The 27,866-nt window shown below is 43.5% G+C and overlaps 2 protein-coding genes and 1 long non-coding RNA gene across 3 annotated transcripts; 2 read left to right on the plus strand and 1 right to left on the minus strand.

Moving 5' to 3' along the window:
- Positions 1–6,980: 6,980 nt before the first annotated feature.
- LOC306656510 (solute carrier family 25 member 3-like) lies at positions 6,981–10,527 on the minus strand. The gene is made up of 3 exons (XM_079131810.1): positions 10,420–10,527; positions 9,607–9,676; positions 6,981–9,304 (listed from the first exon to the last, which is right to left on the minus strand). The coding sequence occupies exons 2-3, from the start codon at positions 9,630–9,632 to the stop codon at positions 8,293–8,295; spliced, it is 1,038 nt and encodes a 345-aa protein (XP_078987936.1). The 5' UTR covers positions 9,633–9,676; positions 10,420–10,527; the 3' UTR covers positions 6,981–8,292.
- Positions 10,324–17,293, plus strand: LOC306656523. Its single transcript, XR_013762542.1, has 3 exons — positions 10,324–10,534; positions 12,966–13,119; positions 17,201–17,293. It is a non-coding gene; the product is annotated as an uncharacterized lncRNA (long non-coding RNA).
- A 1,658-nt stretch (positions 17,294–18,951) lies between these two features.
- Positions 18,952–27,484, plus strand: DMRTB1 (DMRT like family B with proline rich C-terminal 1; the record flags this gene model as incomplete). Its single annotated transcript, XM_079128718.1, has 4 exons — positions 18,952–19,513; positions 21,585–21,790; positions 25,312–25,501; positions 26,809–27,484. The coding sequence occupies 4 exons, from the start codon at positions 18,952–18,954 to the stop codon at positions 26,871–26,873; spliced, it is 1,023 nt and encodes a 340-aa protein (XP_078984844.1). The 3' UTR covers positions 26,874–27,484.
- Between the last annotated feature and the right edge of the window lie 382 nt (positions 27,485–27,866).

A 27,866-nucleotide genomic window follows, 5' to 3' on the forward strand; every position in this document is an offset into this window, starting at 1 on the left:
ACTAAGTGGCTTAGGGCCTCTCTAAGTTGCTGAGGCTATCCTTGAACTCACAATCCTCCTGCCTCAGCCTCCTGAGCCACTGGGATTACATGCACACGCCACCATGCCTGGCCTATCTTCAGATTTCTTAACAATAAATGTCTTTATGGTTTAATTCATTTTGTCTTAGGTGTTGTGTTGCTTGCAGTCAAAATCATCATCATCATCATCATCACCATTGTCCTAAACTTAGACAAATGTCACCATTACCTGGTGGTTGTAATAAGTGATAAAGGACCTATCACAATACCGGCATGGTGAATAGTTGCAATTAATAACGGTAACAACATTTATCATTCACAGGTAATGATTTAGAAGGGAATTTCAAGACACAACAAAGATAAACAAGATGAATGGTACTAATTGTTAGCATTACCCCCCCCCAAAATCCTTTGTTTTCTCGGTAAGGGAGGGGAGACATTAAAGTAAAGACAATAATTACAGTAACAAATCCTCACCTCTGGTAGTAAGAGGAAACCACAGCCAGAGTGCGCAACTCCTGGGGATGAAGCGCTGTGGGTCTTTGCCAGGCGTCTACCTGTCCATCCCAATCAGACAATCACCCTGTCAGCAGCTCCAATTCATGTCTGGAGGCTAACAATTATGTGGATGTGAATCACCAGCTTTACAAAGGGGCAGAGTTCTTTCAACCCTGAGAATCTCTTTCCAGAATACCAAATTTTACTAGTATTTTCTAAAAGCATGTTTTATTTTTTTTTTTCATGGTAGGAAAGATATCTACACTGATATATAAGAACACAATGTAAGAATATAGGGTTCGAGAGAGAGCTCAGTGGTAGAGTATAGGCCTAGCAGGCATGAGGCTCTGGGTTCAGTTCCTAGCCCCAAACAAGTAACAAAGACAAATAAATGAAGACAAGAATGTAATTTCCTTAGAGGTAACTTACCATTTTGGATCACAGTGATAACTCACAGGAATACATATAGTTTATACATGAAGTTACTGATTTTTAAAAATACAACCTACTAGGACACAAAGAACACAGTAAGATAGCACACGGCATAATAGAGGTAACTTGTATTATGTATACGTTACTTGACACACGCACCACTGAGGTATGTACACAATAGAGGTAATACCACATAGTACTCAATAAATAATCTGAAAGTAAATCAGATATTTTTCTTTATGTTTTAACAAAGAGGCAAATCGCAAGATTACAAACTAACACTGGAGAGTGAACACCGTACACACTGAGCATCCACAGCCACTTATATCTGGGGCCAGCATACAGCCATGTGAAAGTCCTCCTCCTCTATGGCTATGGTACTGTATGACAAGTTTGAATTTTGTGACTTGTGACCAGGAGGCTTTCCAATTCCCTGAATTAGTAATCATATTCAGCATATTTATTTATTTATTTATTTTTATTTTTTATTTTTTTTTGCAGTACTGGGGATCGAACTCAGGGCCTTGTGCTTGCGAGGCAAGCACTCTACCAGCTGAGCTATCTCCCCAGCCCCATATTTATTATTAAAAAGGTAATCAGACATGGAGACAAAATTCATCAAGAATTGCAATTAAAAGGGTATTTCTGGTCGCCTTACAGTTAAATAAAATCACCAATTCCTTAACCTTTTGGTTAATTGAGATTTTTCTGATGTGTTATACACACACCTGTTTTTCTTAAGTCCATCTGCTCCTCTTTCCCCCATTACAATGAAGGGCGAAGTTGGTGGCAGCTCAACTTGTCACACTGAAGTGATTCTCCTGAATTAACAATCTCTGCCTCACTAAAGCAAGACTTTATGCACTCATTAGAGGCGATCACAGCCTTTACAATAGGGCAGATTTAAAAATTCATTTATACGGAACTTAATGTCTCATACCTAGCAGTTCACTTTTTGCACTGTGGCCTTAACTGGATGGAGGAAGATAGAAGTAAGGGCTGCACCTTAAGGAAGAAATAGATATTTGAAGTGTTTTACAGTCTAATGATATTTTATAACAGCTTTATTGAGATCTAATTCATATGCCATGGAATTCACTCTTTTAAACTGTATAATTAAGTGGTTTTTAGTATATTCATAACACTTTGCACCATTAATTCCAGAATACTTTCATCCCCCTCCCCCACTTCTCTCCGCGCTCCAGCCCCTGGTACCAACGTACTTTCCGTCTCTAAGGATTCGCCTAATCAGGACATTTCATATAAATGGAATCATGCAATATGTGGCTTTTTTGAGTCTGGCTTCTTTTACTTAGCTTAATGACTTCAAGGTTCATCCATGTGTTCTATTTCTTTTTATGGAAAATAGTACTTTATTCTTTTTCATGGTAAAAATATTCCATTGTATGGATACGCAGCATTTTTATCCATTCATTAGTGATGGACTTTTGGGTTGTTTCTGCTTCGGGGCTATTGTGAATAAAGTGTTTCATGAATTTTTAAAATTGAGATGAAGTTCATATAACACACAACTAATCATTTTAAGGTGTACAATTAAGTGGCATTTACTGTATTTACAATGTTGTTCAACCACTACCTCTGTACTTTAAAAACTTTTTTAAGCAAGTACTCTGGAATAATGCCACATATTCACTAAATAAATGCTTCCCATTTTCCCTACCCTCTGATAACCATTAATCTGCTTTCTGCCTCTGGATTTGCCTGTTTTGGACTTATAATACAAAAAAGAATCATCCAAGATGTGATCTTTTGTGTCTGGCTTCTTTAACTTAGCATGTTTTTGGGGTTCATCCAAGTCATGGCATGTATCAGTACTTTATTCCTCTTGATAATCAAATAATATTCTGCTGTATGCATATGCTCCAATTTCCTTATCCTTCCATAGTTGATGGACATTTGGGCTGTTTCCGCTTTGTGACCTCTCATGATATGTTAACACTTCCATGTCATAATCCTCATCCAGTATCATCCTTTCACCTGGATTAGAGCAACAACATCTTGACGGATGAATGTTTCAGACTCCATTTCTCTCCTCACAGCAACTTGAAGGTCCATGTGTAAAGCCCTCCAGGGATTTTCTGACAGCTGAGACCTGAATCATTAATCCTAACTACTACAAAGCCTGGGGTGACTCTTCTCCTGTTCACATTTCACATCACCCTCTCAGCAACTGGATGGCTCCAGTCAAAACATGCTTCTCAGTGCCTCAAAACCATCAGGCTTGGCTGGATGCAGTGGCACATGCCTGTAACCCCAGCAACTTGGGAGGCTGAGGCAGGAGGATCCAAATTCAAAGCCTCAGCAAGTTAGCAAGACCCTAAGCATCTCAGGGAGACCCTATCTCTAAATGAAATATAAAGAGGGCTGAGGATGTGGCTCGGTGGTTAAGCATTCCTGGGTTCAATCCTTGGTACCAAAACCAAATCAAAACAAAACGCTCAGGCTTTCTCTTTTCTCAGGGCAGGTATACAAGCTGTGCCCACTGACTTGTGCCTTCTCTTTGCCAGTCTAATTCCTACTTATCCTCTGAGTCTCATCTTCAACATTATGTCGATCTACAATGTTACACTACCTTACAGTCCCTCACAGCACTTTACACAATTTTAATTTATTTTTCCTACTAGACAGTAAGCTCTACAAAACTTACATGTGGTATGTTTATCACAAAATCCCTTCTGCCTAGCACAATGCTTGGCACGTGGTGTGTTGATGAGTAATGTTATAGGCTAGGGACGTGGACAAAATTACTGACATGCCAACAAAAATTTACAACCTTAGAAATTCTCAAAATATGCTAACCAAAACAATTACATGCACATATACAAACTTAGTCACAGTCACATTAATACCCTCCCTACTCACCCACAGATCCAAATAGTAGGAAAATGAGACAGAGTCTTCCAAATGAAGTTAAAATTTAAATTTCCTTGCAAATAGTTCTTTGCTCATAATTTTAAAAATAACTGATCTTTAAGGCCTCGAAAAACAAGCATACTGTATTTGAATAGCTGCCTGTCAAAATGTAATCTTCTGAATTCAGTGATTATTCTTGCCTTTGAAAAGTTCAAAAGACATATTTTCTAAAGACACACTGTGTGGCAAGGAAAAAATACTCATAACATTAATACCTTGATTCTTTCTGATCTTTATCATGTGGTATTAACATGTAAATATGGCCTTTGTTTTTCAAGATTTTGCCTTCTCTCTTTATTCACTTCTCAAAGGACAGATCAGTGAATGAGATTACAGCTCTCTATCATGAAATTAATTTCATATACTTGAGGCAGCGACTTTAATCACCACCTGGGGGAAAAGATAAATAGGCCTAAGCCAGCTTCCTTGGCTGTAGGAACTAAAGATTAGAGGGAAGAAATAGAAAATGGGATAGAATAAAGCCTCTTGTCGAAACTGCAATACCACACACACACCACACACATACAAATCAAGCACACTGTTTATCATCAGTTCCTTCAAGTTAGGATTGAGTCACTGACCTGGAGTGAAAAATGACTTAAATATTACATTACTAAATATTTTGCAGTTTGGTTACTTTTAAGCTTGTTATAAGTTTTCCATAATTGAGACATATTTAAAAATTTTGCATTGGTACAAAATTAAGGACATTTCATAGTGTCTATACAAATAGAAAATCTGTGTGTGTGTTTCTGGGGATCAAACCGAGGGCTTTATATGTGCTGGGCAAGCCTCCACCACAGAGCTACACATCCAGTCCTTAGAAATAATTTTGAAGTACTATTAAAAAAAATTTATAACATGCCTTTAATCCCAACTACTCAGGAGGCTGAGGTAGAAGAATTACAAGTTTGAGGCCAGTCCAGGCAACCTAGTGAGATCCTTCCTCAAAATAAAAAGGGCTGGGATTTGGCTTAGCGGTAAAGCACCCCTGGGTTCAATTCCTAGTACCACCACCAAAAAAGAGTGAAAGCGGGGGCGGGGGGGGGAGAAGGAGGAGGAAGAAGAGGAGGAGAAGGAGAAGGAAGAGGAAGAGAAGGAGAAAGAAAAAAGGAAAACTTTATGGAAAGCATAGACATTGGTCATAACAAGCTGTTAGCCTGGAATAATGAAAAGTGGACTTTGATTTAGACTGTATCACTTATTAGCTATGACTTCGAACAAGTTACTTAGCTTCTGAGTCTCTTGCATATATAAAATGGACTACTTCAAGAAATGAGATTATATGAGAAAATGAATATAAAATACCTAAAAATGCCAGATGTGTATTATGACTTTTATAATTCTAATAGATATACATGATTTCATAGAGTACAGGTGCAGCAGCAGAATAACCCCCATAAGTTCTTAGTTGGAATAAACTGGTTACAAAAAACAGATTAACACAAGAAAAAAACAGAAGTTTTGTTAATCTATATATTTCATATATACCTGGGAATCACACAGAGAATGAATAGTTCTCAAAAAGGTGACATTGAATTCCAGTTTGTATAACATCTTCAACAAAGAATGGTAAATTTTTAGAGAAAAGTTAGGAAAAGAACTTTGGGTCTTTAGGGGAGGCACGATGGGAGAAGGCAAATAAATAGCATGTAAAGTCTCGTTAATAAAGCTTGCTAATACAGATGCTAGAGTACCATCTCCAGGCCAATAAGGATCTCAAGGTGCCTTTGCAGTTAACTTTTGTTTTCGCTGGTGGAAGGTGGGGCAGGACAGCTTGTGTCTTTGTAAATCTATGTTTTGCTTTTCAGCAAAGAGAAGGTAGAGAGCTTTCTGCATCTGCTGCTCCTTGTCTTCCACATGTTCTGGTCTCACAAAGGTAAACATGGAGCAGAAATTTAAAATGCCCAAAGAAATAATAATTAAGGGAAAAAAAAACACTTATTCTGAATTTATGTTATCTTTACTTAGTCTTTATTCATTATTTTCAGCTATTCAGGAACATGTTTAAATAAGACATCCATAACCACCAATTTAGAAAAATGTGAATAGAAATATATGCACTGAATATGAAAACTGCTGAGCTGGGGATGTAGTTCAGTGGTAGAGCACTGCCTAGCATACATTAGACCTTGGGTTCTTAGGTTCAATTCCCAGTATCATAAATATATAAATTTCTGACCCAAATTAAGTAAACCTCTTTTTGACTGTATTTATGACAGCCAGAATCATGCCACATGGTTCCCCTTAGAGTATAATTCTCTAAACATACATATTCTGATTTGGACCTGAGGTATCCCCCAAAAGCTCAAGTGTGAGATAATAATGTTCAGAGCCAAAATGATTAGGTTAGAAGAGCCTTAATCTCATCAGTGGAATGATATGGATTAACTGGGTGGTAGGCAGGTAGGGTGTGGCTGGAAGAAGGTCACTGGGGGTATGCCTTGGGGTTCACATTTATTCCTTGGTGAGTGGAGATCTCTCTCTGCTTCCTAGTTGGCATGTTCTGAGTTACTTTCCTCTACCAGAACCTTCCACCATGATGTTCTACCTCACTTCAGGCCCAGAGCTATGGAGTCAGCTTACCATGGGCTGAAACTAAAATCATGAACCAAAATAACTTTTCTTCCTCTAAGTTGTTCTTGTCAGGCCTTTTGGTCACAGCAACACAAAAGCTGACCAAAACAATACACAATGTATACTACAAGAATGATCTTGTGCACAATCATGAAATACCAAAGACCAGAACAAGTGACCTCTCACTACCCTGAAATTCATAGATTTTGCAGGTATTTCCTAAATTATATCACTGACAGAAAAAAATTGTTGACCAAAGAAACTTCCTACATTTTATAAAACACTAGGACAGAAATGTATGTTTTTAATTTTTGCAAAAATGAATCTGCACAACTAAGTTCCACTAAAGTTATCATCTTCCTTTGCTAATAATTTTTCTTTTCAACAAACTTGCACACTAACCTCCTAAGGCAATTTGAAGCGTGTTAACAATAGATAATGATCCTTCTCAATAAAAAGCAAAATAGAAGCACTGACTATAAATAAGCTTCATTCCATCTCATTCACAAGTTCCGGCATTTTCTTCCAACTTCTTTATTATCCAATCGGAACAGTTCATACATATTTAGAGCTAGACAATTTTAAACTTCTCTAAACCACAGAACAGTTTACTATTACAAGGTTAAAACATTAACATATTCTAAATTTGTAGTCTAATTTAATACAAGTTGGTAAGGCAGTCATGTAACACTTCAGTAAGTTATATAAAATATCATGTTGAAGTTTAATTTTTATTCACATTTTACAAACATCTCTAATTCATGACTTTCACTGATTTGATAATTTCCCGTTTCAGAGATGTGAAAATGTGTTTTATAACTTCAATATTTTATGAACCTCAACCATTGTAAAGATCACTGAAATAGCCACCAAATTAAATGAACAGTACTTATTACATTTAAAGTGAGATTTTCCTACTAAAGCCATCAAAACCATTCTTTAATATTCAACAAAAATTGTTGGAATTTGCAAGGGTTTTGTATTGGTTTTGGTTCTGGTTTAATGTCAGGGTGGTATGGTCTTCTTTGGAAGTATGGCTGTTGAAAGCTGAGTTATACAAAAGAAATCTTTGGAGAACAGAGGCTTTTCTTTACATATTTATTCCCAGAGCCTGCCCTTCATCTCATTTTGGCTTTCCACATTGATCCAATTTTAGCGCTTCCTGGAGAGAGCTAGGTTCTAATCAGCAACATCATGAAAAGAAGGGACAAAGCAAAATGAGAAAATGCAGCCCTTCTTATGTCTCTGAAAACAGTGAATATATTCTAAGCTATCAAACAATGGAAGGCACAATTTAACTTTTAATAATCGTTACCTGCATGGACATGAACAAGAAATATTCAATGAGTCCTTCATCTATTCAATAGGTGCACGACTTCTACTGAGCTGAAAATCATGCACCAGAACTTCACTTTGTTCCCATCTCATATAGTTGTGATGACCTCGAAACCTCATTTGTAGGCTAGGCAATAGTTATGCTTGGATAATCTCCACAGAAATAGTGAATCAAAGGAGACAGGGCCTAGAGATGTTAAATGACCTAACGTTACTTCCTGTTAGGAAATTTTCCCTTTTATTTTTTGTAAAGCTATCAAGTGAAATCAACCACGCCAACTACCCAAAGATAACGGTTCAAACCCTCAAATGAAACGTTTGCAATCCTCTGGGACTGCCAAAAAGAAGAAATCAGTCCTTGGAAGAGAATTCAGACTGGGTATTCGGCCCCCTCTCCCGATCACGTTGACCTTTTACATGCAAACAGGCAGAACAGGCAATCCCGACTTGGTGGAAACCTGGCCCTGCGCGGCTACAGCAGTTCACCAATCCACGCCTACTTGTGCTTCTTCTGGGATCCCGGCTCTTGAGCAACGGGAGGGCGCGGCAGCTTGAGATACACTTTGACCGAGTCGTAGATGAACCACTGCAGGGCCGTCAGGGTGCCCACCATGATGATGCGAGCGAACAGGCCCTTCCACACGCCCATGGGCCCCAGTCTGCGGAGGACCTGCAGGGCGGTGCTGCCCTTCTCCTTGTTCAGCACCGACACCACGGAATCGGCGGGGTGGGACACGAAGGCGCAGAAGACGCCGGCGATGTAGCCGGCCACGAAGGTGACGCCCAGCTGCTCGGCCTTGGTGCACTGGCTCTGCGGCTTGGGCACCACGTACTTGTAGAGCGCCTCCACCGTGCGCTCGAAGCAGGCGAACTTCATCATGGTGTAGGGGATCTGCCGCATCCACAGCGGCGCCACGCCCTTGTAGAAGGCCCACAGGCCCTCCTCCTCGTACATCCTGGGGACGGCGGCACGCAGGGTGCGGGCGTAGTCCGGCTGCGTCTGCACGCGGACCTTGACCGCCTCCATGGGCGCCAGGGCCACGTCGGCGAAGAACTCGGCGCTGGCCGAGGCGGCCAGGTACACGCCGGTCCTCCACGCATAGGCCTTCTCCTCGCCCAGGAGCTGCGCGTAGTGCATCTTGAAGACCTCGTAGAGGCCGAACTTGAAGAAGCCCTGCAGGGAGTAGCCCAGGAAGGTCGGGGCCCAGCCGCGGGCCAGGCCGCGCAGCCCGTCGTCGCGCACCGTCACGCCGAAGCCGCTGAAGATGCCCTTGTACTTGTCGGGGTCCACCTGCATGCGGCACTTGACCAGGTCCAGGGGCACGATGACCGTGTGCGTCAGCCCGCAGCTCAGCATCCCGCCCAGACCGCACAGCAGCAGGTACCGGGTGGAGCCGAACTCGACGCTGTACTCCTCGGGCGACGCCGCCGTCCACGGCCTGCCCCAGTCGCCGCCCGCACCTCTCGCCTGCGGGGCTCGGGAACCATGGGTGTCACACATGGCCACGCTGTCCAGGCACACACTGACCTCAGTCAAACCCCTCGCGTCCAGGCGCACTCGCTCCCGGGTCGCCCCTAAGCGCCAGGCGTCGCGAACCTCCTCCACAAGCCGGCCCTTTCAACGGTCCAGGGGAGGGAAACCCCAGCGCCTGCGCAGTCCAGGCCGGATGGAGGCGCAGGGCACCACGCAGGGCGAGTTGAAGGCGGCAGCATAGCCCCGCCTCCTCCCAGCCAGGACCGCCCCCTTCCCTCCAGGACCCAGTACCAAAAAGGCTCTTGTGGGCCAAAGATCAGTCATCCCAGGTCTCACCTTGGGCTGTGGGTAGGGCTTCCCATACCCAAGTGGCTTTCGTCTTGCTGCCTAGTCGTCTATAAAAATGCTAAAAAAATAAACCAACAAGTACAAACATGAGTAGACAAAGAAATAGGCGAGTAAATAGACGAGGAAGTTGGCAAGGGGGCCAAGGGTCTCCATGCACTGTTGCTTTCCTGAGAGGCCTTTCTGGAGGCCTCACCCAACTGTGCCCCTTAGGGTAATGGTCATCTCCATGGCAACAGTGTTCTATGGAGGGAAAGGTCAGCGAAAGCCAGAGACCTGGTGTTGGAGGCCCAGTTCTGAGCTTTTAGTCTTACATAGCATTATTATCTGGCAGGTAGGGATGAATTCTTCCCCCAACACTTTACTACTCGACTTCTGCCTCTTCCCACCAGTTGTGGGGAGGGCCTAGGAGGTACTGAGGTACTCACTAAATTGGGATAAATGAAAGTGTTATGGTCACCCATTAGGTATTTTTTCCTTTGCGCCTCAACCCCTCAGTTGAGACTGGAAAACACAGAAGTGAATAAGAAACCTCTTGTAGTAGGGAGCTTGCAGACCCGTGTTACTGGAAATGAGAACTAAGTGTCTTCAGGTGTAAATCAGTAACATAACATACACCACGTATTCACTCACCAGCAGTGTGCTGCACCCTGGGTTAGATATCTAGCAGAGAGTTGACATACTCTGCTTACTTCTAAACAAGGAGATTTTAAAGTCAATATTGTGATAACAACTATAACAATAAAGTTCTGAATCAACAATAAGGAGCAACTAATTCTGCCTGATGAGGTTCAGAAGACTTACCAGAGGAGGTGATAGTGTAGCTGGGTCTTGAAAGATAAGGAGTCTGCCATGTAAAGAAGACTGGAAAAGTAATCCAGTTTAAGAAAAACATACATGCATGACCTGTTGAGGAGAGGTAAGTAATTCTCATGGTGAAAACCAGCCAGTGAGTCTGGAAAAATGAGATGGGGTCCAATCAGGGAAAGCCTGATGTCTTGTTAAGGACTTTGACTTTTTTGGGGGCATAAGGCAGGTTCCAGGGTTTGAACTCTGGAGGACTCAGCCTCTGAGCCACTCCCCAGCCCTATTTTGTATTTTATTTAGAGACAGGGTCTCACTGAGTTGCTTAGTGCCTTGCTTTTACTGATGCTGGCTTCAAATTCGTGATCCTCCTGCCTCAGCCTCCTGAGCCACTGGTATTACAGGCGTGTGCCACCATGCCCAGCAAGAACTTTGACTTTTAGCCTGTAGGGCAGGTTGATATTTCTCAGAAGTGTGATTCACAGACCACCTTTTCCAGTTTTAGCATTGAAAGTTCAGTGAATCTTCTCAGTCCCAAGAAATCAGGACAGTTGGGCCTCATATTTAGGAGTCTGAGCTATGCCTATGGTCGCCAGCCACTGGTGGTGTACTGCAGTGTAAGATAGGCTTTGCAGGGTGCAGTGGTATCTACCTGGGAGACTGAGGCAGGAAGATTGCAGGTTTGAGGCAAGTCTCAGCAACTTAGTGAGACCCTAAGCAACTTAGCAAGTTGAGATGCTGTCTCAAAATAAAAATAAAAAGGATTGGGATAGGATATAGCAGGGTGGCAAAGTGCCCCTGGGCTTAACCCTCAGTACCAAAAAAAAAAAAAAAAAAAAAAAAAAAAAAAGGAGAGACTTTGGAGCCATGTATTTTGGAGCCATGTATTTCTAGTCCAAATCCTGGATATATTTTCTACCTCTGGCTATGTAATTTGTAAATATTATCTAAATTCTTGAACCTCAGTTTCTTCATCTACAAAATACATTGTTTTCCCCCACTGAATTGTATTGAACTTCATATCATTAAATGATAGCATAATGCTTGTAATGTTGTAAGCTCTCAATAAATGTTAGTTCTTTCCTTCCTGATTTGTCCTGTGTTGTTATCCTTTGGGGTAAAATCCCTGAAACCTACTTTCAGGAAAGGGAAGTAGTTTCAGGGAAGGGAAGTGGCCGTTGGACAGCAGGGGGCACTGTTGTCACTATTCTGTTCTTTCTACACATTTCCCTGCACCCTGCTATTCTCACACCAAAGCAATAAAGCTTCAATAAGCCTCAGAGGGAAAATGGCCAAACTCTAAACCTACACTTGGTTTTAACTTATCTAAACGTGTCCCACATGCTTAACAATAATGTTAAGTGTGTATCTGGCCCATTTTATGTCTTGTACATTTAATTTATAATCCCTTTCACTCCAGGAGGTTTATGAGTTACCAAGGGGTCCAGGGTATACTCTTAGAATTATTCAACTCCAATCAACTAATTATTCTGATGATTTGTATACTTTTCCCCCTTTTTTTCTTGACCAGATTGAAAACAATGATAGACATTCAACTGAGATTTATTTGTAAAACGCTGGCAGATTGGGAATTACCAAGATCCTTAAACTGTCTCTTAAAATAATTATTTGTGACTTATCTGGCAAGTTAAAGAGGAAAACACAACAATCTCCAAACTGATTAAGTTAAACTATTTTTAAAGAAAATGTTGTGGAAGGTAATAATCTCTATATATTCAGAAGAAAACTACTCAGAACATATCTTCACGCCTTACTTTGACTTAAGGAATTATTTGTGCAAAGCAACATTAGTGCCCTAGTGATAATAATCATTCACCTGTGGCGGGTTCTGGGAGAGAAAGAGGCCATTAACCAAATATTTTTTAAATTAAGTTTCCAGAGTTCTTAACTGTATTAAATGTTCCAGAGACTCCATTTATCAAGCACCATGAACATAATCAACCTGTGTCCTCTGGTTGGGCTTTTAGGCAGTCTGATGGATTATGTATCACAGACATGCTATAACCTTAGTATATAATGATGCCCTTTTTCCTTTTTGAGTTTACACGGTATTTTACTGGTAACATATTAAACAAGATAAATATGAAAATATTCCTATAAAATATCATCAATATATTTGAGGTTTAGAAATGCAAACTAGAGTTTTATTAGGACAGAGATTCATGCTAGGGAAGGTGATCAGCTGACACGAGGAGGGATAAGTGGAAGCAGTGTGCTCCACAGGAAGATCATGGAGCAGTTGGAACTTGAGCTGCTGTTGAAAACCCAATGTTTGGAGGTGGAAGGAGAACCAAGCAGCCACATCTCCTGTTCAGTGCTGCCCAATGGAAATAAAATGCAAGACATATATGTAATTTCAAATTTTCTGGTAGCCACATTAAAACAGCAAAAAGCCACATGAAAAGTGTTACTTATTATATCCAAACTATTATTTCAATATGTAAGTTATACAAAATTTTTTAAATATTTTGCATTCTTTTTTCATACCATGTCTTTGAAATCTGGTATGCATTTTATACTTTCAGCACATCTTAATTTGGACTGGCCACACTTCAGTGCTCATAAAGGGTAAAAGCTACAGTACTCAACAGCTTGGGTTTAATCTATGCTTGGAAAGTCTGATACCACCTGGGAAGATTGTGCATCTGAATCCAATCTAGTGACTGGCAGTGGCCTTAGGTGAGAGATACTACTTCTTCCTCCCCAACCCCCTTTCCCTGTCCCCTCCTCCCTCCTTGAGATCATGTAATGCATGCTAATCATGTGCCAGATGCCAGATACTGTGCTGGGCATTCCAAATGCATTATCTCAATCCTGCAAGAATCTGAGATCTCACTTTTTAAAGTAAATGAAATAACTGATGACAATATAGCATAATGGTTAAGAGTACAAACTTGGAGGTTATTCTTATGTGCTTTTGACATTCATGTCACTTCCTATGTACCTTGGTTAGAACACTTCTTCAGCTAATCTTTAATGTTATCATTCGTCAAATAAACACAATAGAAATATTTCCCTTGTAGATGTTGTGTAGTTTAAATGAGACCATGCCTGAAAAGCTGTAGGCATTCATTAAATATTAATATCATCACGTGGGATAAATGTGGGACATTTTGGAATTTGCCACACAGTATATAAATATTACTACAACCAAAGCTCAAAGAAGTGACTTATCCAAGTTAACACAGCTAATGACTAGCAATCAGCTTCTTGCCTCATTTGCCTGTTTAGTTATTTCTTTACATCTGCTTTCTGTTACAATGTAGATTGAATTTGTACTGATTCTGACATAAAATGAAAAGGACTCCTGAAGGAGAAATTCCTGATATCTGCTTGTCATTCTCACTGAAGCACAATTCAGAAAAAAAAAAAAAAAAAAAAAATTCTGGCTTGGGACTAGCTTAGTGGTAGAACATCTATCTGCTTAGCATAGTGAAGCCCTGGGTTCACTCCCTAGCACCACACACAATCTATGTTATTTATTTATTTTATAAGTGGGAATTTACTATTGTAATAAACTAGACAAGGGACACACAGAAAAAAAGAAGGTTGGATTGGGTTTTTAAAAATACCTGTTATTTATTTTTATTATTTTATGTGGTGCTGAGGATCTAACCCAGTGCCTCACACATGCTAGGCAAGTACTCTACCACTGAGCTAAACCACAGCCCCAAGTTGAACTGGTTTTGTTCCTTTTCTCTTTTTGATTCTGATTTTACTAGAGAACAATTCATGCCTGTTGAGTTAAGCCAGATTAGCATTTAGCAAAGGATGGAAATATATTGTTTTAAAGGACAGAACTATTAAAGGTTATATTATTGCCTATTAGCAATGTACTTACAAGGACACATGCCTCTTATCTTTTCAGGAAAAAAGTTCTTGAAATTCATAGAAATTCTTGATAGTACCATCAAAAATGCATGCAATCAGTGTCTGTCTAAATACCTATAAAATCTAAGCAGGTGTGGTGGCATACGCCTGTAATCCCAGCAACTGAGGAGGCTGAGGCAGGAAGGTCACAAGTTCAAAGGCAGTGGTGACATCTTAGGTAGGCCCAGTCTCAAAAATGAAAATTAAATAAAGATGTGGCACAGTGGTAGGGCGACCCTGGGTTAAACCTTCAGTGCCCCCCCCACAGCCTCACCCCAGTACACACAGAGAACTATAGGAACTAGCTCAGGAGATTGAGGTCAGTGGCATTGTTCCAATCAAAGAAAAAAAGGAGATGCATGCCTTGAATGACAATGACACACAATCTTCCTGCCCCTTGTCTCACTGCACCTCCTTTCCCTCCCTATAAAGCCCTTTCACGTACCTTAGTTCTCCAAGATGGAGTTTTCAAGATGATAGGCCCTCCCTCTTCTCAGGTCTAACCTTGAATAACACTGATTTCCTTCCCACTAACTCTTGTTTTCCAAGTATTGGCTTTTGAGTGGTGAGTAGCCTAGACCTGGGTCCTGTAACATCTCTCCAACTTTCATCCCACTAGAATTACTTTCCTGACTGGATTTTCAGCTAGAATGCATCAAGGATACTGTCTTTTTATATACTTTTGTGTGCCTCATGCTTAGTACATAGTTTACAGCCAATAAATATCAACCCTAGGTAGAGGAATGCAGCTATGCAGGACATCCTCAGAAATTTCCCCAGTGCTACCCACTTGTACCCCTTTATCCCCCAACTATAAGGAAGTGTATAGTAAGGAAAGCATGCCTATTCATCACTAAAGCCTTCTTGGGAGAGCACCGCTTTGTTTAGAAGAAATGTTTGGGTTTGCAAATATATGGCTAAGATTATTAGACTTTAATGATAGATTTCCTAGTTTTTGAGTCATGATACTGCCACTTAATGGCTCTGAAATTTTGGAAAGTTCTTAATTTCTCTGGGCCTTAGGTTATTCATGTGTAAAATGAGGGTGATAATGACAATAGGTATTCAGATACTTGTTAGAATTACATGAATTAATATATGTGAAGGACTTATGAATTCCTGGTATATATAAGCACATGATCAGTACTAGTTAACATTGCAATTATTAAACCATTAGGGGTAAGAGATGAGCTCAAAGAACCAAAGTTGATACCCCAATTCTCCTTGTCACAAGAGTAGTCCCAATCATTATGGGCTTTCTGCTTTGCTGAGTGCTTGCATGTGTTTGAGGTAAGTTGCTGAAGTCAAGCTGATTTCCTATGACAAATGGGGAGGAAGAAACTTTGACAATGGCAGGATATTAAATGGAGGCAGAATTCATTCATACATTCTATAGTATTTATTGAGTGTCTATTTTGTGCTAGACATAAAGGAAAACAAGACAGTCATAGCTCTTACTAAAGAGGCTGATGACAAAACTAAAAATAAAAAGGAGAAAGGGACCAGAGAGGCTGGGTCCTGGGGTGGAGGGGACAGACAATTTTATCTCCAGTGGATATGACTTAGCAGGAAGAAACTGGAGAAACAGAGATGCTATGGTAGGATTTTAAAGCATCTACTCTAGGATGTGTAAATCTCCCCCTCCACCTTCTCTGAGAAATCTTCAATAACGTTTCCATTGCTCACTGGAGAGCTGAAGAAAGAAAAAGAGCAGCTATCTTGGTTATAGCTGCTGGGGGAAAGATGCTACAGGCAAAAAAAAAAAAAAAAAAAAAAAAAAAAAAAAAAAAAAGCCTTTCCTCACTCTTGTGTGCTTCAGTAAGGAAACATGCAGTATTTAATGGTTATAAATGATACCGCCATGCATTGCATAATGCAAGGTTCTTTAAAATGAATATGAATTAAACAGTACCAACAGCAATTTTATTAACACTAGAGAAGAGGCACATTAGGAAACTAGGAATCAAGAGAGAAAAGGGGGCCATATCTGAGGTCCACAGTCATCTCTAACCCCCAAGCAGCCCCTTTGTGATTAATTAGTCAAACTGATTCCTCAGCAATGGTAACATGTTACTTTGTAACTATTGCCTTTAATGAGGCAGACTTTCTTAAACATAAATGTCCTACAGTTTAGGTGTGGGGAGGGAAGAGACCCACTGTGTGCTTACTGCTCTCATCCTTTTTTGACTTTGTTTTCCACTATGTCATGTCACCATTTTTTAAAATAATAATTTAAAGAAATGTACAGCAAATATATTTCTTTTAAAAAGGAGTAGCCTAAAAAGTAATCAGCCTTCAACCTAAATAAAACAAAACTATCAATTTGCCTGAATTTCCAAGAGTACAATAAATAATGCTCTGTTAAAATTTACCTACATAAATTGAGACTTTAAGAGGAAAGAGAGAAACTAGTCTTTTTCTTCTTCGATTTGTTTACTATATAAACCCTGGGGTTTCTGTATCTCATAATGTGACTACTGATTAAAAAGATATATGGTTGTTTATTAATATTCTCAAAGCACTATGAAAATTCATAACACCTTGGGTGGTGTATTTTACCCCTAAAGCTGTTAAGTGAATATAGAAGAGGTTTGTATTTAACAAGGCTAAAAAATGTTAACTCCAATAGCTTGCTTTGAATAGGATTTTCCTTTAATTTATTAGTGAGAAAATGAAGAGAGCTTGGCTGGGGGGCGGTGGTGGTTAAACATGAAATACAAATGAGTTGTTTTCTTTTTTAGGCCTTATTGTCTGATGTCACCTGATTCCAAATTTAAATTTGATAATATAGAAAATGACCCTATGATCCGCAGTATTATGAAACAATGCAGCTTATGCCTCAGATTTTTAGACAGTACTACTAAAACTGACTTTTTTTTCTTTTTCTGAGATGGGGCCTTGCTATGTCACCCAGGCTGGCAACTCCTGGTCTTAAGAAATCTCTGGTCTCAGCCTCCTGGGACTACAGGAGGCATACACAGCATTTAGCTTCTAATTACCATATGACAAGGTAAGTGAAAAAAAAAAAAAACAAAAAAAAAACCCAGACATTTTGAATTGGAGTCAGAAAAAGAGCTTGCTTGTCCTTATTTTAAAATATAAAATTAAAATAGGAGTTAGAGCAGAGACAAATCTAGACTTCTTTCAACAGATGCAAAGCTACCAGTAAAATTCCTAAAAAATCCAGGAAATATACTTTTGCCCTCTTATTAAGATGAATATAAATTTCTTTAAAGAGAAAAGGATTTTAAGAACCTCTTTTCACCTTTCTGGAGTATAATGAGCTTCAGAATGGCACCTTTTTCTTATTCTTGGGCAACTGGAGAGAAATGCAAAGTAGAGCTGTAATCAGAGACACAGGAAAATCAAGGCAAACCCCAGGCTGGGGCATCTACCTTTTATCACCACAAAGAGAAATTTCAAAGAAAGGGCAGTGGGAAATGCACATGTTTTAGCTAGGCATGAACCATAATTACCTTCTTAAACAGGGCTTAACCTACAATAATAATAAGCTTTTCAGCTTAGGTGTTAGTTGCCACCTCCACTTTGGGCCAGAAAAAAAAACCTCAGGATGCCACAAATTTTACCAAAAAGAATTTGAATAGTTTAGTGTCTCTGGGTAAACAGTGATGTTTGTGCCAGTTTTTTTCTCCAAATTTGTGTTGCTTTGTATGATAACTGAATTCATGAGGGAAGTTATTGCCAGACTATCCTGTTTCATTTCAAAATATTCTTTGGGGGTCAGGGGTACCAGGATTGAATCCAGAGGCTCTTCACGTCCCCAGCGAATGCCCCCCCCACCCTGCCCTTTTTAAAAATTCTGAGACAGGGTCTCACTAGGTTGCTTACACAGTTGCTAAATTGCAGAGGGTGGCTTCGAACCTGCAATCCTCCTGCCTCAGCCTCCAGAGGTACTGGGATTCCACCGCAACCCAGTATTTCAAAACCCGGTACTTCTAAGTATGCTTTCCTTTGGAAGCCATCAACAATACCAATACACCATCTTTCAGAAATGCATTCCTATACCTACAACTTAAGAGCACACCCCTGAATAACCATCACGACACACTGAACGCCTGAGAATATTCTGGAAGCATCACTGTTGACTGGCTTCTCCTCAGGAGAAAGAAATGAAAGCAGAAGCAGCAGCTTTGAGGAACAGAAGAAATTTGCCTCTTCCAGTGCTTTTCTACCGAAATGGGTTTACTGAGAGTTCAATGTAAATAGTTTAAATTTTTTAATTCTTCAGTTTTAAAATATGGATCGTTGACTATTGCTCCGCCTTTTTTTTTTTTTTTTTTTTTTTTTTTTCAGAAGACCCTCTGTGAGGTGGCGGGAATAAAAAGTTTGAAAAATTAAGTGCCTAAGACTTCAGATAAACTCAGGTGACATACATGCAATAGCAGTCCATTTAGAATTTACTCAGCCCAATCTCTTGCACCTAATTATCCAAGACAGAAATGCTCCAAATTTTGCACCCAAAAAAGGGAGGGAAAATGCAAGAGTCTTGCTGCAGTTCCGGGACATGCTGGGAGCTCTTTTGTTACAAGTGTATCCAATGTCTCCAGCACCAGAGACTTGTGGGGCGCAGCTCATCCCTGCTCCACTCGCTCTGCAGCTTCCAGAGGCGGCGGTTGTGTTATGAAGGCAGACCTTGCCAAGCTGGCGGACAAGATGCTACGCACCCCCAAATGCTCGAGGTGCCGGAACCATGGTTTCCTGGTGCCGGTCAAGGGCCATGCGGGCAAGTGCCGTTGGAAGCAGTGCACCTGTGAGAAGTGCTACCTGATCACCGAGCGCCAGAAGATCATGGCCGCGCAGAAGGTGCTCAAGAAGCAGGCCTCCGAGGAGGAGCAGGAGGCGGTCCTGTGCCCGCAGGGGCCCCAGCGGGCTCCCGGGGCCGCGGCCGCCGCCTCGGGCTCGGGGCTTCGCCCCCTGCCTCCGCTGGCTGTTTCGGGAGGCGCCGGGCTGGGCCCCGATGGCCGCGCGGCCGCCTGCTTCCCTGAGAGGCCTCCACGAGGCCCGAGCCCTGGCCCGAGCGCCTTCCAGCCGGTGCTGGGCGGCCGCGGCCACGGCCACGTGGGGCTGCCCACCTGTGCGGCTCCCCAGCTCGGGGCTGAGGCTGCCGGCAGGGCGTGCCCCGGCCGCCCTGAGCTGCGTCGGCCGCTGAGGCCCGTGCCCAGCCCGCCGTTCACCGACTTCGGTAAGATTCCCAGGCCCCGCGCGGCCTTGCCCTGCCATGGTTCCTCTCAGGCCTGTGGCCTTACCGCTTCTGAGCTGGCGGCCTAGGCCCGTGCCTGAGTAAGGGTTCGGGTGGGGAAAATGCTTTCCAGAGCTAACACTGCTTTAGGAAACCGTTCTCCGAACACGAATTCGGGAGGGATGCCTTTGTATTAAAAGGAAAAAGGAGACGGGAAGGAAAGGATTGACCGAGGGACTTTTTAAAAACATTTAGCCGCCGGTTTTGCCTTTTCATTCTGCAAGGGGAAAATGGCGCCTAGTGGCCTTAGCTGTGGCGTCTCTGGGACACTTGCTAGGGGTCCCGTCCTACTGCGCTTGCGCGCCTCTTCCCTGCAGCCCAGAGGACTTGCACAGGGATGGGTGCAGCTCACGTGGTGAGTCTTCCCGCCATTTTTCTTGGTTGGAGGCTCCTCCTCCAGAATTTAAAACCCGTGGGTGAATTGGTTCAACTGTGCTTGCGCCTGCGCACCTTCCTCCTTTCCACAGTCTGTAGGCTCTTTGCAGTGTTCATCTGTTCCCGCCCTTACCCAGAGCGTAGTCTGTGGCTATAAGACTACGGTACTCTGCACAAGAGAACAGTTGATAACCTGAGGTGTTATTTCTGTTTTCTACCCTCACCTTGTGCATAATTTTATTAGTCCCTTGTGCTACTTTCAATATTAAAGTATAATTTCAAGCCCAATTTTGAGACTTTTAGAAAACGACTTTTTGGGGGTCTAGACATGGGCTTTCTTGGTACTTTGCCTATAGCAGTGTAGAAAGGGCATGGGTCTGAGTCAGGAGGATGGGAAGCCTGTAACCTTGAACAAGTTCCTTTCTTCAATGACAGTTTTTTCCCCTCTATATGCTAAGGAATTGATCTGGATACTCACTAGAGATCATTTGTGCCTTCTGGCACTTTCTTTCCTTCACTTCTCTGATTCAGTATAGGGGATTGAACCAGGGGTGCTCTACCACTGAGCTACATCCCCAGTTCTTTTTAACTTTTTTTATTTTGAGACAGGGTCTGGCTAAGTTGCTGTGACTCCTCAAACTCATGATCTTCCTTTCTTAGCCTCCTGAGTCACTGGTATTACAGGCTTGTGCCACCTGTGGCTCTTCTTGCAATTTCTAAGAAAACAAGTCGCCAAGGAACTAGTTAGCTAATGGAGAAGGTGGACCTGAAACAACAATCCTAGGAGAAGGTGACCTTTCCAAGGATATAGGATGCCTTACTTTGACCCATCTCTCCCCAAACAAAAACTGAATACTTACAATGTACCCCCCCAACACCAGTGTTGTGAACAGGTGGGGTGAACGAGGTCACATTTCTTTCCCCTTAGGGATCCTGTCCTTGTGGGATGGACAATATTGATGGAGAGACAATATTGATTGAAGAATCACACAAATCAGTATAGAGAGCTCTAATAATTGGTGATTTAGCTGTGGCCTGAAGGAAGAGCTGAATATATATACTCCTCAACTTTTGGTGGGGTCACATCCTTGTGACCCCATGGTAAACTGAAGATATCCTACATTAAAATTTACTATGCATAACCTATGAAACACCTTAGCTTAGCAAGGCAGACCACTGTAGAGTGTTGGCTGTTTCCCCTGGTGATCCCTTGGCTGACTGGGAGCTGTGACTCACTGCTGCTGTCCAGCATCTCAAAAGGATATCTTACTGCTTATCACTGGTTCAGGAAAAGATCAAAACTGGATGTATCATTTCTACTCAGTGCGTATTGCATTTGTACCAGTGCAAAGCCAAAAAACGGTTGTCTAACCGTGGTAAGTCAGGGACTGTCTGTACTGAGGACTTAAGGTTGCAAAGTGAAGTTAGGAGAAAAAGTCAAGGGAAGAGCATCTGCAAAAGCTTGAGATGGATGGAGGAGCAGTGGTTGAAGGTTTAAAGAGCAGTGAGATCAAAGCGTGAAGAATGTGAGTTCTTTGAAGAGATATAAATGTTTATTACACTGTTATCCTTGGACAATAATATGGTGCTCCTTTTTTGGGCTGTGTTTCTAACTTCCTTTGTTTATTGCCTTCTTCAGGGCGCCCTTTGAGCATCAACTCGGATTGTGTGGTAGGGGCTGAGTACCTGGAGAGAGAGCCTTCCAAGCTGTACCCTGGTTGCTCCACCATGCACTCCTATCGCCCATTCCCACTTGGCTACCAGGATGCATCCCCGGCACCAGGGATCCCCCCCCAGCGGGGCTTCAGGCATGTCTCTTGCAGCCACTACCATGGAGGTGGCTTGGTGAGTCCCAGCCCTGATTCCATTCCAAGTTCCTCTTTACCCCAGCTGCTCTTGCTGCCTTTGTGGGTCCTCAGTTCCAAGAAACCAATGGTGTGCCTCCACTGGGAGATCTGTATAGCTGGACATGGGGCAGTGGCATGTGCTTTTCAGAGCGAGGAAGAGCAGGGGTGACCACTTGCCTTGACTCATGGCATGCAGATGCTAGAGGGGCCTTCATTCTTCTGAGCATCAGAGAAGAAATACCCGTTTCCTAAGGCTACAAAGGTAATGGCAAAGCCAGTACCAGATATAGGTCCCCTGCTCATGGGCATAGCATATTTGAGACTTCAGAGAGCTTTCAGAAAGAGGTGACATTTGAGGTGAGTCATGAAAAATTTCCCCAAGCACCTGTTGCCTTAGGAAACTTGTAGAAAGAATGAATGAAATTCAGTCCTTTTCTAAGATTGATTACTAACTAACTGGTGCCCTCCTTAAGCTTGACATTTTGATTACAGGCTGTATAGGAAGACAGGTCACCCATTATGTGGAATAAGAGGCAGGAGCAACCTTGCTTACCAACTCTGCAGATGAGAATAAAAACCCTCTCCATTATGGCAGCCTCTAAGAGTCATTAGGACTGCAGAACAGGGGAGGCTGGGTGACCAGCCTCTGCCTTTGGCCCCATAAAGCTGGACCTGTGGACCAGCTTAGGACAAACACAGAGCAAGTTCATGGAAATAGGAACCACCATCACCTTAGCCTCCCAGCTCAGAGCTTACAGCCTAATAAACATGGACCATAGATATCTGCAGAGTTTTTTTTTTTTTTGAAGTAGAGGGTCGAAAAGAGTGGGGATCTCTTTGTTTACTATGGGAAGGAATGAAGAAGAAAGACAAAGCTTGGTATTTACATAATGGAAGTCATTAGCCACAGAGTGTAAGACAAGGTCCATAGGACCCAGCTGTGACCAGCTAGGTCAGGCACATGGTCCTCACTCCTGCTTCAGTCCAGCAGCGTCTCTTCTGTTTTAGATACTGTACATTTTTACTTACAAATCATTTTCCATTGATCCAATGAAAAATGCGTGAAAACCACTTGATTACTTCCAGGGTGCCTACTGACCCTATGTGAACCTTCTGAGTAGGTGTTTTTACCTCTTTGTAGAGTCAGGGGAAAGGGTTCAGAAAAGTTAAGTTTTGTTCAAGTTCACAGGACTGGTGAATGAGGCACTGTGCCTCGGATGATATAGCAGGTTGGTGATTCACCCAGGACACCTGCCACAGTTGCCCTGACTCTGGAGCCCAGGTGCTTTCTGCTGCCCAAGTGTCTCTCCCACAGGCGGGAGCAGACCTGGCCCTTGACTCTCACACTACTGTTGGCTGCCAACCTGAGAGATGTGGGTGCTGCCTCTGGCCACCCCAGTGTAGCCCAGAGAGAGCAGGGTGTCTCCAGTCTTCACACAAAGAGGGGCTGTGGCCAAGCAGAGCTGTGCCGTCTGCTCATGCAGAAGCCTGGAGTCCAGGACAGGACTCTGATTGACAGGTCTGCCAGACGGCTTTTGTTAGGAGTGTGATCTCAGAGTATCTGGTTCGAGCTGCCACCACAGGCCCCAGGCAGGAGCTGTGATCCAGGGAGAGACTTGGCTAAGCAGCTTGGAATTAAAGCACTAATAATCCCCCTCCCGCCCTTCACGTCTGGAGAGGATCAGGCATTTATTTGGGAGGCTATTTCAAATCCAAGAGTCTGTGGATTACTTTGACTTACTGCCCTCTGTGCAGGCTTGAGACACTCCCCCAGGGACATTGTTCTCCCTGTTCCTGCCCACCTGCTGTTTCTGTGCTTCTAGTCTCCTAGAGAGACTTCTAGAGAGCACAGGATCTGAGTTGGACAGACTTAGAGTGCCATCCTACCTCAGCCCTTTACTAGCCTTATCCCTGGAGAGGTTTCCTGAACTCTTAGCACCTCGCTTGGTTCATTGACTGTCATAGGGTGATGGGAGTATTTGTCCCATGAATGGGTTAAATAAGGTATGCCTAGCACAGGGTCTGGCACATAGTAGGTGCTTTACATCAGTGACTTTATTTCCTTCCTTGTGGTCAAATGAAGTCAGGAAATTTTGGATTAATGAAGGAGATTCTCTTTTTTCTTTCTTTTTTTTTTTTTTTTTTTTTTTGGTACCAGGGATTGAACCCTGGGGTCCTGGGGGTATTTAATCACTGAGCCACATCCTCAGTCTTTTTTTTTTTTTTTTTTTTAAAGAGGGGTGGGTACCAGGGATTGATCTCAGGGGCACTTGACCACTGGGCCACATCCCCAACCCTATTTTGTATTTTATTTAGAGACAGGGTCTCACTGAGTTGCTTAGCACCTTGCTTTCATTGAGGCTGGCTTTGAACTCGCCATCCTCCTACCTCAGCTTACCAAGCTGCTGGGGTTATAGGCATGTGCCACCGTGCTGGTCCCCAGTCCTTTCTTTCTTTCTTTTTTTTTTTTTTTTTTTTTTTCAAGAAGGGATCTTGCTAACTTTCTGAGAGCCTCACTAAGTTGCTGAGGCTGACCTTGAACTTGTAATCCTCCTGCCTTAGCCTCCCAAGTTGCTAGAATTAACAGGCATGTGCCACCATGTCCAGCAGTTTAAGGAGATTCTTGCGACTACCCAGAGCCTTAAATACACACACATGTGGCCCTTCCATGTGAAGAGCCTTAGGTGGGGTTTCTCAAACTTGTCTAAGAACAGTACCTTCTAGGACTCAGGGTCCTTGAATCACAGCTCAGGATGTACTACTCTGAAGTCTGCATTGAGAAGAAAACATTAACGATTGCCTTTAGAATGCATTACATTTCCTTCCTGCACTGCTCTCTAGGGAGCTGTGTATCACCCCTCCACATTCTCTCATTGAGCCTAGGTGCTGTGGGTAGGCTCAGCTTCCACCGGCTGAAAAAGAAGCAGAAGCATGGCAAGGTTGTTCATTGCAGCTCCTTACCTGAGGTCCCCCAGGTTCCCTTGCCTCAGGAACAGCTGGGCTACACCCAAGCTGCTGAAAAATCTTTCCTCAAAGACCCCCTGACACTTAGGCGAAAGCCATTACCTGTGTCAGGCAAGGGAACCTTCAGACCTTCCTATAGCACCATGGTCAGCTGAGTGGCCTGTGGTTTCACAGACTTGGGATCCAGTTCTGCTTTTGCCACTGTCCAACTCTGGCCCTGGCCCTGTAGCATCCTCTCATTGAACCTGTTTTTCATTGTTATGACCAGAATGGTAACGGGTGTATGGGATCTAAGTGTGATCCTCCTGGCACATACAGAAGGACTCAGTCATTGCTGTGCTCAGCTGGTGCCCAGGCTTATCTGAGATGTGCCTGCATTTCTTCTTGCCTTCAATCACGAGGAAGGTGTTTGCTGAGCACCTGTTCCAAGTGCCCTGCACTGAGTGTCTTGGATCACAGAGGTATGTCTACCCATGGGAACCCCTCCTGTGCGTGTGTGACCGCCCCTCCTGGCTAACCACCTCCCTCTCTGCCTCTGCTGTGTGTGCCATGCAGGTGTCGGAACCAGTGGCAGACTTCCAGCCAAGCTACTACCTGCCCCCGCCGCCGCCACCTCCACCGCAGCCGCAGTTCCTCCCGCCAGGCTTCCTCTCTGCGCTGCACTTCCTTCCACCCCCACCACCTCCGCCGCCGCCACCAGCTTTCTCACTCACCCTCCTTTCTGATACAGACAAGGAGAGCACTGGTGAGTGAGCACTAGTCTTCCTGCTTCTAGAAGAGCCAGGAAAACTGGAGGCAGGGAGAAGAGGAAACCATGTGAAGTGGGTGTGGGGAGATGTGACATGGGGCACAGGATTTAAACTTTGCTGGGCCCTGAGATAAGCTCTTTCCCATGCTCCTTCTCCAACCTCCACAGCATGCATCTAAGGGAGGTGGAAATGGGAAACTGAGGTTCTTGTGGCAGAGCGGGATCTGGACAGGGCTCTTTCTGGCTCCAAGTCCAGTGCCAATTCCTCACCTTATCAGCATCATGGGCAGGGTGCAGAGGATGTGTGCCCATGATAAGTTCAGCAAGCCAGAGGAGCTGGGCCTCTTGGTTGGGGTAGGACCTGTGCAGGGACAGCAGAGACTGAACCTGGAGTGCAGCAGGAGCCACCGCTGGGAGACCCAGACAAGAGCTAAAAAGCGGCAGCTCTGTTAACGACTGTGCAGGAAGACCTGGTTGCTTGGTCCTTCTCACTGTAACATGGTCCCTCACAGGGTTACTGGAAGGATCCATTGAACGTTTGGATTCGAAAACGCTTGGGATTTCTTTTGAGAGCCCTTGACCCTTTAATGGTTCCAGGACTTCCTCTCAATTTCCCTTGAGCTTCCTGTAGTTTGAAAAGACTGGCAAACTCAAGGTCTTAAAATGACTGTCAAAACCGTCTTGCGACCTGGGTGAGTCTGGCACTATTCTCTCCACGTCACTGAAAAGGAAACAGGCCGGTTGCCTGCTCTGTGTGTGCACAATGCCTAGACACATGAGCTGGGATAGAGTGACCTGAAGCTTGATGGCCGTGCAGGCGGCCTGAGCCAGAGTCCTGGCTGCAGCATTTATCAGCTGTCTGACCTTGGGCCAGTGTGTTTGTTTCCTGGTGTCTCAGTTTCTACATTTGCAAGAGGGACTAGTAATGGTCTCTACTTTGCAAGGTTATTCTGGGGCTAGAGCAGAACCTGAAGCCATGATGGCATTAGTGACAGTTAGCTATCACTGTCTCATCTAGTCTCCATGCTGCCATTGCAAGGTTGGTTTCTTACTTTACAGAAGGGTCGGCTGAGGTTACGACGTGCTGTTGAAGAACCATGTGTAACCATCCAGCTTGTGAGGGGCGGAGCTGGAGTTGAAACTGGACTGTACCATGGCCAGGGTTAACGTGCTCATCTCCCTCCTAGCAAATCAAGGGCAGACTCGCTCTCCCTAGGGCTGAGAACAGTGAGAAAACCTGCTTCTGAGAACAGGCAATTCTACCCTCTTTTCTAAATCTGGTTGCTTTTTTTTGTCCTTCACAGATGACCAGGATGCAGAGTTGCCTTGTGAGCCCAGTCAGCCCTCATCTCAGGAGCAGTCTGACTAAGCCCCAGGCCACCCTCCAGACCAGCAGGGGGTGTCAGGGGTGTGCCAGCAATGATTTTCTTGTCTGTGTTCAGTGTTGGGTAGGGAGGAAGGGTATCAGTAGGTAAGGTGCCACCACTGTAAAGTGGCAGCTAATTTTCATTTTAAGATAGGAGGAAGGAGAGTGATTTCTAGGGTTCTCTTGATCCTGAGCTGTGGGGTTGGAGGGGGGCATGGAAGAAGTTTTTGCCAGGAGAGGGTCAGGGCTCTGAGGAGTAGGGGCTGGGGAAGCTCGTGTTTAGGAATGAATTTAACCGTCCTGGGTTGTATTGTTTATGGTCTCATCCCCAGAGGCGGCCTTTGATTTCCTCAGGCCCCACTCAGGACAGAAGGTGCCATCTATTTCAGCCTTCTGTCATCTTTGCCTGGTCTCCAGGACTGGGGCACTGCAGACATCAGGCATCCAGCTCATCCAGGTGACTGATGTGAGCAGCCAGGGCCGGGGTGTTGACAGCGGGTTCTGCAGCATCCCACCTTTGCCTGGCTGCTGCCCCTGGATCCTTCTCCAGGGGTTTTGCTTGTGGCTTTACTTCTCCTCCATAGAGTTTAAGCCTTTATAGGCATCATTTCTGGTTTTTTAAAAAAAAAAATCTGTTAAAGTTTCGCTACTGAGTATTTTATCATAGACAGCTCACAGCACTCACGGAGTTTTCAGAAGAGTGGTGCAGCCAAATCATCTAGAGCACCAGCAGTTTCTTCTCTGGGGACAGTTGGCTGTTGAAATAAAATAAGCAGTGGAAATCCCTGTGGAAGGTTTTTTCTCTCCTTAATCCTCATGGGAGACTGTGTTAGGCAGAATCCTGGGCAGGAGGTGCATGTCCTGTTCATGGCCTGTCCCTGGCTTCAGCGAGTGCCTCTGTAGTCTGCCTCCTCCTTTCTTCACCTTAGTTACCAGGGGGGAAAGTGGGCACATTGGTAGATTTTCCTACCTTATTATCGCTATTATGATTTTAAG

The sequence above is a fragment of the Sciurus vulgaris genome, assembly GCF_902686455.1.
Source record: "Sciurus vulgaris genome assembly, chromosome: 1".
NCBI lineage: Eukaryota > Metazoa > Chordata > Mammalia > Rodentia > Sciuridae > Sciurus > Sciurus vulgaris.